This window comes from Haemaphysalis longicornis, unplaced genomic scaffold, assembly GCF_048455015.1.
Source record: "Haemaphysalis longicornis isolate Haplotype H1 unplaced genomic scaffold, Haemaphysalis longicornis Haplotype H1 scaffold_6, whole genome shotgun sequence".
NCBI lineage: Eukaryota > Metazoa > Arthropoda > Arachnida > Ixodida > Ixodidae > Haemaphysalis > Haemaphysalis longicornis.
The window spans coordinates 65,272,016-65,288,071 of record NW_027526407.1 but is presented as its reverse complement, the minus strand read 5'-3'; the positions used below and the strand labels follow the sequence as shown (position 1 = coordinate 65,288,071).

At 46.5% G+C, this 16,056-nt stretch overlaps 1 protein-coding gene across 1 annotated transcript in view; it reads left to right on the top strand.

The window, feature by feature from the left end:
* The window catches only part of LOC144142850 (aldehyde dehydrogenase 1A1-like), a 33,073-nt gene extending 22,193 nt beyond the window's left edge, over positions 1–10,880 (top strand). Inside the window, exons 8-12 of the mRNA XM_077674645.1 lie at positions 2,042–2,226; positions 4,195–4,517; positions 7,122–7,196; positions 8,086–8,125; positions 10,714–10,880. Of these exons, the coding sequence (XP_077530771.1) occupies positions 2,042–2,226; positions 4,195–4,517; positions 7,122–7,196; positions 8,086–8,125; positions 10,714–10,746 (656 nt within the window). The 3' untranslated portion in view covers positions 10,747–10,880. The remainder of the gene's footprint in view (positions 1–2,041; positions 2,227–4,194; positions 4,518–7,121; positions 7,197–8,085; positions 8,126–10,713) is intronic.
* The last annotated feature ends 5,176 nt before the right edge of the window (positions 10,881–16,056 follow it).

Sequence of the window (16,056 nt, the reverse complement as noted above, 5' to 3'; positions counted from 1 at the left end):
CATACTAGTAAGCACAGATAACACAAGTCTGGCATGCACTTTAGACTGTTCCGTTCCGTATGTATTACGACAACTAGCGCTAGTCTGTAAAATGTACGATAGGTACAGTGGATACCAGCGTTATAACAAGATACTCACGCGAAATTATAGCAGTTCTTGCCACCCAAAGTACCAAAAATGGTCCGTTGGGTCAAAGCTTCTGGTATTACTTCCCATGTGAAAGATCTTAATAGATGTATTGCTCGCAAACGGAGTCTGCGTTGATATCGATGACGTGTCAAGGAGTAGAAATGGTTGTCTTGGCGCAGCCGACTTATTCATGCTGCAGCCAGCTTCGTTTAAAAGCATTAGGCCGTATTCGCGAGAAGGGGTACACCGCTAACTTCGGACGTCACTCCCAGTATTATGACAGCGTTCACTACAGAAATTTTATCATTTTATTGTCTTGTCTTCACGTTGCTTTGGTCTCTCTTAACTTTATTAGTTATAACTTCTTTTTCCTACTTGCTCTAACAAAGTAAGTTGTACCCCTTTACGTGTCCGTCCGTTTCTTCTGGCTTAGTAACTCTCTGACTGGCTCCTACGGAGCCTACCTAAGAGCGCGAAGATTAACTTTTCTCAATCAATTTTTGATAAACAAATGCTCAAGCCCGGCGCACAAAACACAACCGCCCAGTGCAATCAGTTATGGCTCTAAAAGCGTCAGCAGTGGAAAGCATCACGCTCCCTCTCAGGCTTGCAACGCAGTGTAAACAAACTTCCTTCCGCTTTGTTGTCCTTGAATCCAATCGAAGTCTTGTTGCGGACTCCAGATTGACAGTCGGAATATATCCAGCGCTCCCTACATCGATATTGCCAGAAAATGAGGTCGCATAACAAGTTTCTGTAAACTGGCAGTGAAGTTGCCTCAGGAGTAGTGCGCTTATCCGTCGCTTACTTATCCGACCATCCACTATATACACCAGGATATGCACGTCAGCTCGTTCGCTTAGAGAAAGTTTCTGTCACGCTGATACTGCAACTAGCAGTGCGGCGCCGCGCTTCGGCCACTGGGTCGGGCGACCTTTATGGTCATAATTCTTGCAGTTGCTTTCCGCCGATCAGAAGCGCCTCTCCGTAGCGTCCAGAACACTTCAACAAACTAATCAGGACCATGGTACGCCGCTGCTGCTTTTGTTATTAGTTTGCGCCATCCTCTGGGTGTGCTTGCCAATGCTCTTTTTGTGTTTTTTGCCGTCGCAGAATTGTTCGATGGAACTTTTGGCCTGAAAGTGCTGGCGCGGAGTCTGTCTTAGTCTTGGGGCTTCTGAGAGTTGGTCATGGCAGTGTGTCGCGACGCTGGACTTTTTTGTTTGATCAATCCTGATCTCTGAGTATGCTAGTTTCTTCGTCTTGTATGATTGCGCCTGCAAACGTCAAAATTGCGCTAGCGAAAAATCGGCTTGCAAACGTCAACGTAAGCAAGTAACGAGCAGAATTGCAAAATTTGTGAACTGAAAGACCGTGGAAGAAAATGCTGGAGAGTAACGCTGCGCAACGTATAATGCAAAAAACGAACAAATACCCACCAGACAAAACAGCACGTGACATTCGTCATTTGAGGCCAATTACACCGTGAACAGCCCAGAAAATGTTTCCGGTATTAATGCAGCGAGAAATCATATGCCGTAGATTCAGGAGAGCTTGCAGCAGTCATAAAAACTTACATCGACAACTACGGTTGCTTCGCTTTTGTGTTTTGCAGACATACTTTCGGTCCACATTTTTTTGTGCTTGCAAAAGGAGCACGTGGGGCGTACCGAGGCGTATCAAAAACATCATTATCTTTATATTTTGGTTTGTTCCAGTTAGCCATTGGTGGTCATTACTCATGGTTCGATCTGGCCAATTGAAATCGCAATAATTTAGTGAATAAATCACTCTGCACGGTTTGAAGCAGTGCTAAACACGAACTCAAAGTAGATCAGTATGTCACCCTGAACGGTTGAAACAAGTGCGAACGTCATCGAAAGCGTCAATGTGTTGGTCTCTTGCCTCGCAGTGCAAGTGGCCGTTGGCGTGGCCCACCAGTGTTCGTTTCACAACACGGGCCAGATCTGCTGCGCACCTTCGCGGATCTTCGTGCACGAAGACATCTACGACCAGTTCGTCGCCATGTCGGTGAAGATGGCTCAAGCGAGGGTGTTGGGTGACCCGTTCGATAGCGCCACCAACCAGGGTCCGCAGGTGAGACACTCAGGCACATCCGTAACAAAGAACGTAAATGCGGAAATTACTACAGTTCGCCCTCTCAAAACCATTCAGGGACGCTCTTCTTGTTTAAAGATTTTAGCTGAAAGAAAAATCTTTCATGTAGACGAAACTACACTAGATTCGGTATGGGAGCCGAACTTGATAGGTCTATCTGCACTATATGTATGTGCGTGTGCAAGTGCATGTACCATATATATTCGATTTCAAACGCCTTCCTCTTTATATAAAAAAGTTAGTTACTATAAGGGCGTTGCTTGATTTCGACACATATCTACGTCCGAAGGTCAACTTTTGCTACATTCTCCTTGGTATCAGGCGAGGGTGCCTAGAGGGAATTAAAAACAGCTTAGCAAGTACGTACGTATATATCTGGGTACGTATATTATGTACGTGTGCATGTGTGCACGTTTGTGTGTCTGTGTGTGTGCGTGTGTGTACCGGGGTATGTATGTATGTACGTGTGCACCTACGGGTATATTTATGTATTTTATTGTGTACGTATGGTCGTATGTGTGCAATATGAATGGGCCAAGGACCGTGTACAAAGTCACGAGCATACATACCCCCCAACACCCCCAGGAGGATATCAACACGCGCCAAAAAGATTCCACAACTACCAGCACCCCGCACAGTGATTTATGCACACTCCCCCAACAACCCCGCTACATCCCCCAGGTGAAATTCAAGCCCCCGCCCCAAATCGAAATTCTGGATAAACCCCTGCTGTTTTGCAAGCGCGCAAACACAACATGCATTAATGTAACTCACGCACGATGCGGAAAATGCGAGAATGGAAACAAATGGAGGAGAAGAACGGAGTAAATGCGTAAAATCAGTAGAGGGAGCCAAGAAGAACAAAAAAAGTTAGAAAGGATGAGTCGTACGTTTGCAAAGGAATGTGGAAGAGATGTGACGGTCGAAAGTGTTGAGTCGCTAGTGCGAGGTAGAGCCGGTGATGAGACTTTGTTGTATCGACGATGGGGCAATGTCGGGGCAACCAAGCTGATTTGCACCGTCGATGAAGGAGCTTGTCGTTTACAAAAGCCATGAAGACAAAATACAAGTTTAGGTTATTAAAAAGACGGCTTAGTCCCGATAACAGTGATACCAATATCATCGCAACCTTCGCACAAATAACGGAGATATTAAAGAAAACGTGTGAAGCAGTCGCGCCCCCTACCGAATTTCCCGCAACTTTTCTATGACGTCACGGAACCTTGTTTGGGCTATTAACGGGCGCCTGACTGACCTGTCACGACGCACATGACTAGACGTCTGTAATAGGGCTTCTAGTTCCATTTGACCGCATCACTTGAACGCTAACGTGCAGTTAACGCACTGGAAATTGTTTTATTGTTGGCCCGTGTGACGTCATTCTTGCTCATAACACGTCACTGTGGCGCAAAATTTGAAAGTTTTTAAATATTTCCTGTTTTTTTTTTCTCGTTAAAGACATCTTTTGTGGCTGTAATGGAGCTGAGTGAGATACTGAATCCTAGTTCTTTCAAATTAAACAAAGTTGTATTTTCTCTTCATGGATCCTTTAACTGGGCAGGATCGAGGTTCGGCACTGGGATGATGGTCGCACGGCCCTGGACGTGGCAACGGCTGATTGCTTGCTGCAAGAGGAAACCTTGCGCCTTCGCCGCGAACAGGTCTGACCTCCCGCGCTTCACGCCACCGACACACCACTCAGTCGTCGGATGGACACTGTGGTGGTAGTTCGGGCGGTAGCGTCGGGGATGGTCCTTGGACCCTACGCCGCAAAGTGTAGCCCTCTTGCGGCCGCCATCATGCGAACCACACCGCATGTCTCTTTTCTTCCATGTGAATCTCTTGTGTACGATGTGAATCTCTTGCTTAACTTATTGATTCCCGCCCTTTAACCTACACAGACGCCTCATCACACTGCGTATGGGCTTGTCAATTTATGCCTTGCAGGTGAGCAAGGAGCAGATGGATACCGTATTGAGCTACATCGAGTCTGCCAAGCGCGAGGGAGCCAAACTCCACTGTGGCGGCCAGCGTCACGGCAGCCGTGGTTACTTCGTCCAGCCCACCGTCTTCTCCGACGTGAGGGACGACATGAAGATCGCAAAGGAGGAGATCTTCGGCCCCGTGCAGAGCCTCTTGAAGTTCAAGACCACCGAGGAGGTCATTGAGCGCGCCAACAAGACCACGTACGGCCTCGCAGCCGGCCTCTTCACGCGGGACCTCGACACGGCCCACAAGGTGTCCCACGCCCTCCAGGCGGGTGTCGTCTGGTACGCCAATGCTTTTTTCGCGTTTTGCCTGAAACTTCACGCACTTGTCAATCATCCTTGGGACGCAGGTTGTATGCCCGGTAGGGTGGGGACGCTAAACGGATTGTCTGTCTTCATAGTTGTATGCGCAGGAAAGTTTTCCATAATTTTTTTGAGGGATACAGATGCACTGTTTAGGCAATTAAGGCACAGGCGCTCCTTAAAGGGGCCATGAAGAGAAAATACAAGTTTGTTTTATTCGAAAGATTTCGTGTTCTATAGTGCCTCCAGCGCTTGTCCGGAAGCAAACAATGCTTTATTCACTGCGAAATCAACCGATTGAAGCTAGAATTTTGATTCTGGCGTAAAAACGTGTGTTTGAACGACGTTTGCAATGACATCATACGAACAGGTCTCAGCTAAATTTGGTGTGGGGCGGGGACTTTCTTACTGTTGGTCAACCTAGATGGCGCCACCACACCACGGCAAGCTGCTTTCTCCCTTTGGTTTGTTTGTGACCGTATTTAAACCTGGCTTGTTTTTGTTCATGGAGAAAATAGTCGGTCGTAAAACATAGAGCTCGCTCGACAAATGTGATCACGTAAGGCACCGTCGCTTGCTTCGGTCGGCCATTGTCGTCTGAGACAACCCCAAAGCCCCGAAGTGCTGTGCATCTAAACAAAGCATAGTGGGTGCAGTACCAACAGCACTACGCATCGATACTTCTATGTTTACGTGTGTGTTCGTAACTTGAACTGTTTGTCCCGGCATTTTTACTCATATAAAAAGAATGTGCCCTAAATTTAAGCGGAATAGCTCGTTCGGCGAGCTTATATGTTCTGCCTTATTTGTGTTTGCTTTTACCGGTCTCCGCCAACCGCAGAGCTGGCTCGTATGACATCATACATTCTGTTGCGGCAAATGAGCTAGTGGGTCGGATGGCCATTCCCTTTTTCCTAATTATACAGCTTATTTGAGGGAAGTTTATGTTAAAAGTAGTGTCAGCATGATTCTAACGAGGTAATCTTTTGAATGAACCAAACTTGCATTTTGTTTTCATGTCCCCTTTAAGCAATAAGGACGTAATAACAACCTTAAAAATCACTCTCTTTCTACAGCATCGTCGCAACTACAATTGTAGCAAAGGTAGTGTTTTGCATAGCACGCGTACTGTTGGGGCCGAGCGAGTTCTGTGGTCCCTGAAAAATCAATTTGCACGAGAATTCGGGTAAAGCGGACATGTCCATATGATATGTTCTGGTGTCGCTGATGTGCCCATGAATTTGGTGCAGGTTCCCTGATGGGAATTTTTCCGGCGTAATTTTCTCGTATTTTTTCCCGCAGACGTGCTTACAAAGGCGAATTGCTATAGGGGGAATCGAGTTTAAGTCGAGTTAGCTTAACGGATTAGTAAGATTAACAGACAATGCATTATCGCGCGCCCAATTTGATAAGTCTGCACCAGTGACCTAGTTTGCTTCCTCCTCCCTTCCTCGTCACGTGACATCAGGCGGGAAACCACAGGCCCCAGTATGTCAGGCATCAATGGTACTATCAGCGAGCTTCGCTATTGCCTTCACGCGGGTAACAGAGATATAAGTGGTTTGAGAGACAATACTCTTTCTTAGGCTACCGAAACACGGAAATTTCGATCTGTCTGTCAGTCGGTCTTTCGTCTACTCTATTCATCCGGCTGGATAAAAGTTAAAACACTTGTTCGACAAGAAGTATACATAGGCAAGACCACTCGAAACTTCTGAAAATTGTGCCATGCAACGCGCGCTTTGACATTATTCTTTAAAAAGCAGACATTTGGCATATTTGGGGCGGAACATAAGTGCACATGGTTTCACTGTTCTTTGTAATGGTAGGAAGTATAAAAATAAATAAGAAAAGGTGTCGCCTGGAGCTGTTTTACAAAAAATGGAAAGAAAAGTTTCCAACGGATGGCGCGCAAGGTGTATGGACGTGGGAAAATTGAATCGAATTAAGCAGGCCTCCGAAGCAGCCTTTGTGGATAGTGGGGGAGGGGAAAAGAACAGCCTGAGAAGTGGAAGGGATGATCGCCTCTCAAGACGATGATCTCTCGGAGATGTTTGCAGCGAAGAAAGCCGATATCCGGCCAGTTTTTTGTGAAAATTCTATCGCGATTATGTTTAATTTTTTGCTCCTTTTTTGAATATTGGCGTAGCAGTTTTTCTGTCATTCGTATTTACTTGACTAAAAGCTGCTGAACATATATGGGTGTAACTTTAGTGGGTTGAGAAGCACCTTCGCTTTGATCAAAAATGTTCGAAAATGTTACTTCGAGTGCTTCGGAGACGAATGTCTTAGTGACAAAAAGCCGCCTCCGCGTTTGGTATTTGGAAATAAAAATAAACACAGCTCTAATTACTTCACGAGTTTTTTCGATCTCGTTGTGTAGGCTGGTTTTTCGTGGTTCCTTCGTTTCCTCTTTTTATCGCAGTTATTGTTCTAGCGGGCATTATGCAGAAATAAAAATGCTTCTGCGTTTCTTCCCGGCTTATTTCCCATCCTATTGCTACCAAATCGTAGTTTTTTAGCAACATCTTTTTAGGAAGAAAATTTGAAACGTTTTGTGTGTTTGCATCTTCTTGCTTTCAGGGTCAACACTTTCTTCGAGATCTCCCCGCAAACGCCCTTTGGAGGTTACAAAATGTCCGGAATTTCACGGGAAATGTGAGTTGCTGTATTGCGTATTCTTTTCTTTGGTTAGCCAACGTGGTGGTTCAGCGGCTAAGGCGTTATGGTGCTGAGCCCTAGTGCATGGGTTCGATTTCTTTTAAGTCAGCCATTTGGCAGTTTTCAACGTAGAAGCATTCGCCTGCATTGCCAACTGTATATAAAAGCTTTTAGGAACATTTAGAAGATGCCAGTGACGTTTTTGTTCCTGCTCCAATTGCAGTGTAGTAAATTGATTAGAGTGGGCCTCCTCCAATAATCGTTTAGGATAGGGGTGGCAGCGACAGTGGCAGCATTGCTATTGGATAACAGAAACACTCTGTAGCAAACTCTCTCTTCTCGTGTGGCCGCTAAATTGCTTAAAATTATGTGCCAACAAGCTGTTCTGTCACTAAGCTGTGTAAATCCGACATTGTGCCCTTTGTGTTTATTTATTTATTCAAGTCACCCTCACGGCCTCAGGGGCATTATTAAGGGGAGTGGTACATTGCAGTACAACGCAAACAAAACATAACGACAGAACAGAACATGGAGAAGCGAGTACAAGGCAAAATACAAAAATACAAGGTACATCATGATTTCAGCGTGCTAATACATATACAAAAATTCATACACCCAAGAACTAAGACATGCCAGTGCAAGTGGTAATGTAACGGTGAACAGATGGTTTATGAAAATATGTAGTTCTCTAGTGAAATGCACATAGGTATTGATTGAACACTACTGAGAAAGAAAAACAATAAAAGTAACTACTTAGGTAGAGTACAGGTTACGCAAACGTCGTTTAAATTCATCGACGTCGTTTATAAGTGCCAATGATCCTGATAGATGGTTCCACTCTGGTGGAGCTATACCACGCTAAACTCCTCCTTGTATTGTTTTCTAGGGGTGAAGAAGGAATTCTGGCCTACACTGAAGTCAAAACAGTGAGTAGAACAGCACCGTGCGATATTTCAAGCCGGTATGAAGACTTATGACCTGAGAAAAAAAACAGGGACCAAAAAAGTTGAAGACTAGCGATCGTATTGTCGGTTTCTTTCTTTGCCCCTGTCTTTTTTCACTGGTAATATGTTTTGAAGTTACCACTAACCAGCCCAAATTTCAGCCAGAACTGTCAAACTGGTAATGCTCTCATAAGATGCAAGCTGAGGTTTGCGGTTTTTAAACTGTTTTTATTACTTGTTTTTTTTTTTCGTTGTGCCAGAAAAGTCAGACATTGGGTACACTAGACGCACTGCCATCCATCATAACGCAGTTGTTTCCTACACTGCGGCTTTGTTTACGTATGCACGTTTGGCCTCGTTTACTCGTGCACGTTTGAATTTAGACGATGCGTCAGCATATATCTAACAGATAGTTGGTTGTCCAGTATTTGAGAGTTTGAAGGAGCATTGCATCCTCTGGAATTTCGAGTGCGTACTCGTACGTGACGATTCGCGAGTACCTTTCCATGCGGACGCAACCAAGACACGTCGATTACATCCTTTCGATTACGTAAGGATTGCGGTTGCGAATGTCAGGATCGCCATGTTTGGAATTTTATTCTGAAACCACAAGTTTCTGTGCCAGGGTGATTTTGTGAAACAGTAAAGGAGTTCGGGGTATAAAAATTAACCCACACTCTATGACTGTAGGCACCCTGAAATTAGATTTTGGGTTTCTTTAAGATAAAACTTTCCAAAACTTGTAATTAATACACGTGTACAGTGAAACCTGGATATAACGAAGTTGCCGAAAAAATCGCGATTTTTCGTTGCATTTAGGTATTCGTTACCTGCAGGTTTCGATTTAAGGCTCGCGGGAATGAAGCAGAAACTAAACCAAAATGCTAGACATCAGAGATGGTGAACTAAATCTTAGGAATTTATTTCACAGGGAAAAACCGCGTGATTTACGCCTGCTGCTTTCCAACAAACTTAGTCACTATACGGCACTCCAAAGAACCAAGGTCGTTTAACCCTGTATTCACAAGTGTAGCCATCACTTGTGCCTTTTGACAATTTTCGGTGCCTTAATCCATTTCAAGGACCAAATTAATGCTGAAGGGGCACCTTTTCGGGAATTATGTGCTCTTTCCGCATTCATATGTGCTCTTTCCGCACTCATACATCGCCATTATTAGCGCTTCTTTGCTAACACCTTTGAAGAGATTTGTTAAAGTGTCGTTTTTTTTTTGCACTGTACCCCTCCTGTATGAGCCTTTAATTAGGCTTTCAGTATGAATAAATAAATAAAAAAAATGTTGAGAGGGTGCTAGGTGGGATATACCAGGCGGCGACGACATTCTTCTTTCTCGCCGGGTGGGACGGTATTTAAAATTTTGAGCTTGCCTTGAAAGGACAAATCTTTTCGTTGCCTGGCAGCAGAACTCGCCACCCGCGAACCGACACCACAGGGGGCGGTGGAGACTCGCGACTATACGTCCACAGGCAAGCCTAGCACCTAACCGACACCGCATTGACACTGGAAACGCACCGTAGTTTGCGGTGCCGGCGAAGAGCGCTAAATTCGTACATTTCTCCAGCCGATTTTCCGGAAAAAGTGCAAGAAACAATGCCTCGTGAGCGTAGCCTCGTGAGCGTAGCGAATTTGTTACGTCAATGTTAACCGTCGCAGCGCCTTCGTTACCTAGAGGTCGCTAACACATGGGTTTCAATGGGGCTGGCAATGGGGAATTGAAAAAAACTTCGTTAAATTTAGGAATTCGTTACATAGAGGGTTCGTTACATCCAGGTTTAACTGTAGCTGATAGCGCCGACTCCCGTTAATGCAAAGTTTACGGAGACCGCAAAAGGCTTCCAATTAACCGTACTTCCAATGAAACAAAGTGCAAAATAAAAGCATTGCCATAGTCCGCAACACGTATTCTTTATCGATATTGTTCAAAATCTTGACTGTTGTCGCCAATGCAGGCGTACAACACGGGCTGCAGTGACAGGTCAGAATTGTTAAATTCTAAGCCTCGAGCGGCCACCACACAATCTGCTCACACGACGCTTTGCGCAACAAAGAACGTTGAGGACCTCGAAAGAGAGCTGCGCACGCTAGCGTGAATCTCCACTGGCCAGCTGCTTTATCGACTGTCTGCTGCCTTAATTGCGATGGCGCTGACATAGTGCATAGCACGGGGGTGTTCTGGGGCTTAAAAATTTGGTAATTTTATTGAGAACGGACGGTCACCTCTAGGCTTCTAACACTCTAAACACTCTCAAAGATCAAACATGAAGTGGAAGTGGGATGCAAATGAAGGTTTTGCGATCAGGGATAAGCGAAACACATGACAGCGAACGTATGCTGCGGAACGTTACTTAAAGTGCAAGTGCCGGGGCGCGTCATTAATAGCGTCCTCCGTGCAATGGGCAGCGCGAGACTGCAAGCAGCTCATACATGTTGTGGAGAAAAACTACTAAGGCAAAATTGGCAGAAACATCTACGCCCGGTTGAACGTGAGATTCAGTTTGGCATTTCGTTGGACGGTGTAATTCTGCTTTTTGTTTTGTTTTTACCTCAACAGATCATCACGAAGCTCACCGAGAAGAACTCCTAATTTCCCTGTCTTCAGGAACGCCCAGTGCATGCAGAGGCCTCAACGTGCAAACAAAACTTCTTACTCTTCCTTCTTTCCTTCTCTTGTTTGTGCAAAAGGTGGAACGAAACTGTAATAAACGAAGTTCAGTAGTATTTTCGTTCGTGATGGTTCCTACGCCATGTGGCTTTTATTTTGAATGTTTAAATTTGGTTTCAAAACACCGTAGATTTTGTAAGTTGCGGGACTATTGGTATTATCACCCGATCTTGGTGTCCAGCTGTTGAAATTGTAGCAAGCTGCGAGAAACACCAAGAAACGTACGGGTAAGTGCAGGAAAAATAATGAACAACCTAACCAGGCTCAGTAGGCTTCCAGGCGTAGCAAGAAACTAGGCAAATCCAAGGGTTTCTTTCACGACTTATGTTGAAGCTAAAGAGAAAATAGGAAAAATGGTGCGTGGAAATCTAAGCCAAGCCTCCGGAATGGAGCTCGAGTAGGCACACTCAATACCACTACATCTTCGTGGCTTTAGGGGACTAAAGCAGGGGCTAGTGAACGCGGGGTGGCCCTCTACCACGACCGCGGTGGCTCAGTGGCTAAGGCATTGCGCTGCTGAGCACGAGGTCGCGGGTTTGATTCCCGGCCGCGGCGGCCGCTTTTCTGAGAGGCGAAAAGCAAAAACGCCCGTGTGTAAGAGATTTAGGTGCACGTTAAAGATCCCCAGGTAGTCAAAATTAATCCGCAGCATACGGCACGCCTCATCGCCAGCGTTGCGTCGGCGGGTTAGACCCCACAATTAATCAATTTATAGATAGCGACCTACCCACCGCCGCCGGCGTCAATGGGAGCGAGCGTGGCAAAAAGTTGCCGTGTAGGGCAGGCTTACTGCGACCCGTGGGGATAAATTTAATCCTCAAACTTGCCAGCTTCGCTTCGCTCGCTGCAGGGCCTCCGAGTGCTCGCATAAAATGTAGCGTTCGTACCAGTCAATGCCCATTGTACCGATTACTACTTATAATACCGGCCAGCAACCAGAATTTACGGGTAAATCTAGAACCGTGCAAAAGTCAGTCAACGCACACAAGTAAACCACAGTGCTACCATATGCGCCTGCTCGAGTAACATTCTTTATAATATACAAAAACGTTGACTTTAGCTTTACGTCGGGGAGCTTTTTTTGACGTGAAGCTCGTCTATTCACTTTGAACAGTTCAAAGGGAATGCTCCGATTTGTACAAACGCCCCTACAGTGCCAGTCTGTGCGTGGAAGTGCCGTCATTCTTGGGAAAAAAATGTTTTTCCAGCGAAGGGAGCGCTGATCAACGGCAACCTTTTCAGCGACGGCGGCGGTTGCACCATAACTGGAGCACCACGTTTGTAGGAGCTTCGTCGGGCTGGCTTACGTGCCCAAGAAATGGCAAACTTGGGTATAGCAGCCGCCTGAGTTGAATGCTTGCGGTAAGAACCAGTTATCGTTGGGATATCTTTTTGAGCGACTGCTCTCGTACCGAAGTGATCGGAACCTGACGAAAACAAATTACATTTACCGTGGGCGTGCCGGGCTTGCTCAGCTGTACGCAACAAATAACATTACGTGCGATATCTTCACTGAAAGTACAGTGCAAAAATTACGCCCATCTTCCCGCGAGGGAACCCTGATGTGATGGGACGCATCAGGGGGGAGCGTTTGGACTGACGCTGGTATTGGATTGCGCCAGTCCACTCGCTGAAGGGACTGTCGCTTCCATCACGTCTTCATCGGAAGAATCAAGTCAAGCACGGAGTCGTCAAGCAAAGTCACGCGGAGTCGAACGAGAGCGAGCGCTGACTGAACCGCCGCAGCGCGCTACCCGCTTTATATTCACAGCGCCTGAAGGAGAGAAGACAGCGGAGGAGAGTAGCGCATGCGCGCACTTGCGCGCCGGAGCAGACGCGAGCAGAGCGAAGCGCGCGCGCGCAGCTGTTGTTTATGATAATGAGACGGAGTGAGGCTGTTGCGCCAGCTGTCGGAGAGAAGAACGGGGGAGATTTGCACATGCGCAGGTGGTGTGCGGACGCCGACGACGCAGGAGGGACATACCCCAGAGCAAGAGATGCGTCGCATCTAAAATATTGCAGTCTCTTTCAGCGTATTCTTTTGCGAACGGGTTTCTTTTGGCTAGTTTTCTCGCCGAGCCTCCCGCCTAGGTCGACTATAACCTACAACATTGGCATCAGACTCACTACAGCTTCTTTTCAAGAATGACTATTCATGCTGCTGTTACACTGCCTTAGAAGCTGAAAGCCAACGAAGACTGCGGTGCACATTTCTGAAGCACGCTAGCTTTTTTTCTTTTGTTGTATTCTTCCTATAGATGTGTGGTAAGCCCACAGGAATTTACCGCTCGCCAAGTGTTTCTTCCGGGGTTTGTTTTTCTTCTGACGCACTATATGAAACTGCACGCAAAGTGCGTCTTTCTGATCATTTTTGTCTGCTCCATGCTATAGAACAAAACACAATTAATAATTTCCGTTTTATCTCTGCGGGTGTACGCACGCTATCAAATGACACGGAACACGTTAGCAAAGGGTTAGCAGCCGTGGATACTTTTTTGCGGACGATATCTGGGTCGGTGCGCGTTCGGTGGACGCAGGCCGCCGGGTGCATGTTTTTTCCAGCCTATCCAAGTAACCATTTCAAGTTAAAAAACTCTTATTTCACCACACCGCCGATCCCACAGAAGGTGTGCACCATACACCCAATATGAATCGTCGAATACGGAGCACCACGGACCGAGAAGCACGATAACAACGATGGCGTGTGGAGAAAACGCGTATACAGCGGAGAAGTGATGATGATGATGATGATGATGATGATGATTGCTATTGGTTTCCCCTTTGAAGCGGGGTGATGACATGTCATCTTACCAAAAAGGACTAATATAACCATGTTTTACGCTCTTGGTTTAATACTAGCGCTGCTTAGGGCAGGCACTAAAGCTTATTATGCCCGAAATACTTTTTTTCCCTGTTACAGGTGGTAACTGTCCTAGGCAATATTTCTCTCTCTGCTTTTCATCCACCAGCATTCTAATCTTCTTTTCGTCCCCTCGACAGCTTTGAAGTTAACTTCCTCTCTGATACCCTTAAATCCTAGGGCTTCTGAAAGCCCAATATTCCCTTCATGTAGATTTGGATGGATACCCTCACATTCTAACACTATGTGCCGCATAGTTTCTGTTTATTTTCCGCAGACTTCCCCACAAAACTCTTAGTTTGCAGGCAACCTGCTCTAGCCTCGAAAAGCAAAGCACTGCCCTGGGAATTATCGTAGAAATTTTCCTTTCTGATGTTCAATTTCTCAGCCCTGTACACCTCTAACGACGTTTTAGCTTCCATTTTTTCCCTCCATTTATTCGTTTCAATCTGCCTTGCCTCTTTTTTGGTTACCTTGGCTGTTTTGGATTCTCCACTGTTCTTTCCGTATTTCATCGTTAGCCTTCTGGTCTTTCTTAACCACTGCGTGTCCACGCTTTTCAAGTATAGGTACGTTAAAACTTCAGCTGCCCACCTTCGTTGATCCATTGCTCTCAACCTCATGTCAAAGCATATTTTACTCTGTGCTTCTCTAACTTCAAATGACGCCCAGCCCATGGGGATCAAAAGCGGCGATCAAAAAAAAAGTGGGGATCAAAAGCAGCGCCAGCCGGCGCAGCGGCGTCAGAAAGAACTAAAAAAATAGTAGTGGCTTAGCTCTGCTATGCCAGGATATACGTAGCGTGAGCAATCCAGTCCAGTCCAGTCCTATCCTGTCCAGTCACTGCTCCTCTCGCATGCTCAGCACAGCTGTTCATGAGCCACGCGAAGCGGCTATCAAGCGGCTCCGGCGCCGCGTCAGACTTGGATACTGCGCAATTGAGGCGCACACCTTGGCACGTGCCGGCGCCAGTGCGTCTGCCGCGGCTATGACGCAACACAATCCAACACAATCCACTGTATTTAAATCCAAATCCAAGCCAATCCAATCCAATGCCCCTCGCGCTTGCGCAAAACGGCCCTTCACGGCCCACGCGAAACTGCTCAACCTCGGCCAGTGTAGCTCACGCTACAAAACCAAATAAGCAAAACCAAATTCGGCACGTGGAATCGACGCGTGTGGGCAGGTGGCTATCTATAAAGCCGGTGGTGCCGTCGACAAGGAAAACGTCGACAACTCCTCCACGTTGAATGAGTTTTACATGGCGTAGGCCGTCGTTAGGCTCCACGTTGAGCTAAACAACTTTAAGATTGATGATTGGCATAACACTCCCACTGAAGTGACTGGCCTGTGGCGGGGCCAGCTTATGTCAGAAGCACATAACTCTATCGATTCCTATATGAATGTGACGTCAACATACCAGCCTACAGTTCTCATATACCCACTCAAGCCTATTGCTAATGGCGCTGCCAGCTGTTGTCGGATGGTTATTGCCGTTTCAGTAATTTTTATTTTGGGGATACGCCAACATAGCAAGCCAAAATCTTCGACCACCCACTTAGTGGGATTCGTCAGTGACGACAGCTGCTGCCACGGGTTGATACATCAATTTCCTTTAACTGTGACGAAAATATATGAACTCCAAGGATTACTCAGGGAAGTTCAATTCTGACATTATCACTTTCGCATTGACACTCAAAAGAAGTGCAGAGATGTCCTCGAATCACCCCTGCTGAATTCCGTAGGGAGCTGTCATAGAGTCTCATACTAATGTACGCTAGAGGGGACACTGGCGATGCAATCGTTCAACTACCACGGGGCTGACTGAGTGACGTAGGGCCCTATTCTCGACTGCGCAAATTGCCGGCGATTCGCCATGTTTACCAGCAATTTCCCGGAAGTCGTTTAGATGCGACTGCATCTAATTCACTCGCCTTGTCCCTCCATACGTCGTTATTGTCCGTCCACACCCCTCCCACATTCTCCTCGCCGCGCGAGCTGCGCTCTCCGCCGCTCACCCCCTCTCATCTCCGATAGCGAACACTCTCTCGCGAGGGGCATTGGATTGGATTCGATTGGGTTGGGTTGGGTTAGGTTGGGTTGGCTTGGCTTGGCCTGAATTGGATTTCGATTGGATTGGATTAAAGTGGATTGTGTTGGATTGTGTTGCGTCATAGCCGCGCCACGTTGGGTCATAGCCGCGGTAGTTCCAGCACCGGCGTTCCAATTTCGAACACGTGCATAGACTTGATTTTCACTGCAAATTGCACGGTGGTCCCGTTACTTCACCATCCACTACCCGTACACTTCAGCGACCACAAGGCCGTCATCGTTAACGTTACGCCGCGTGGTAAATAAAGAATACATCATAC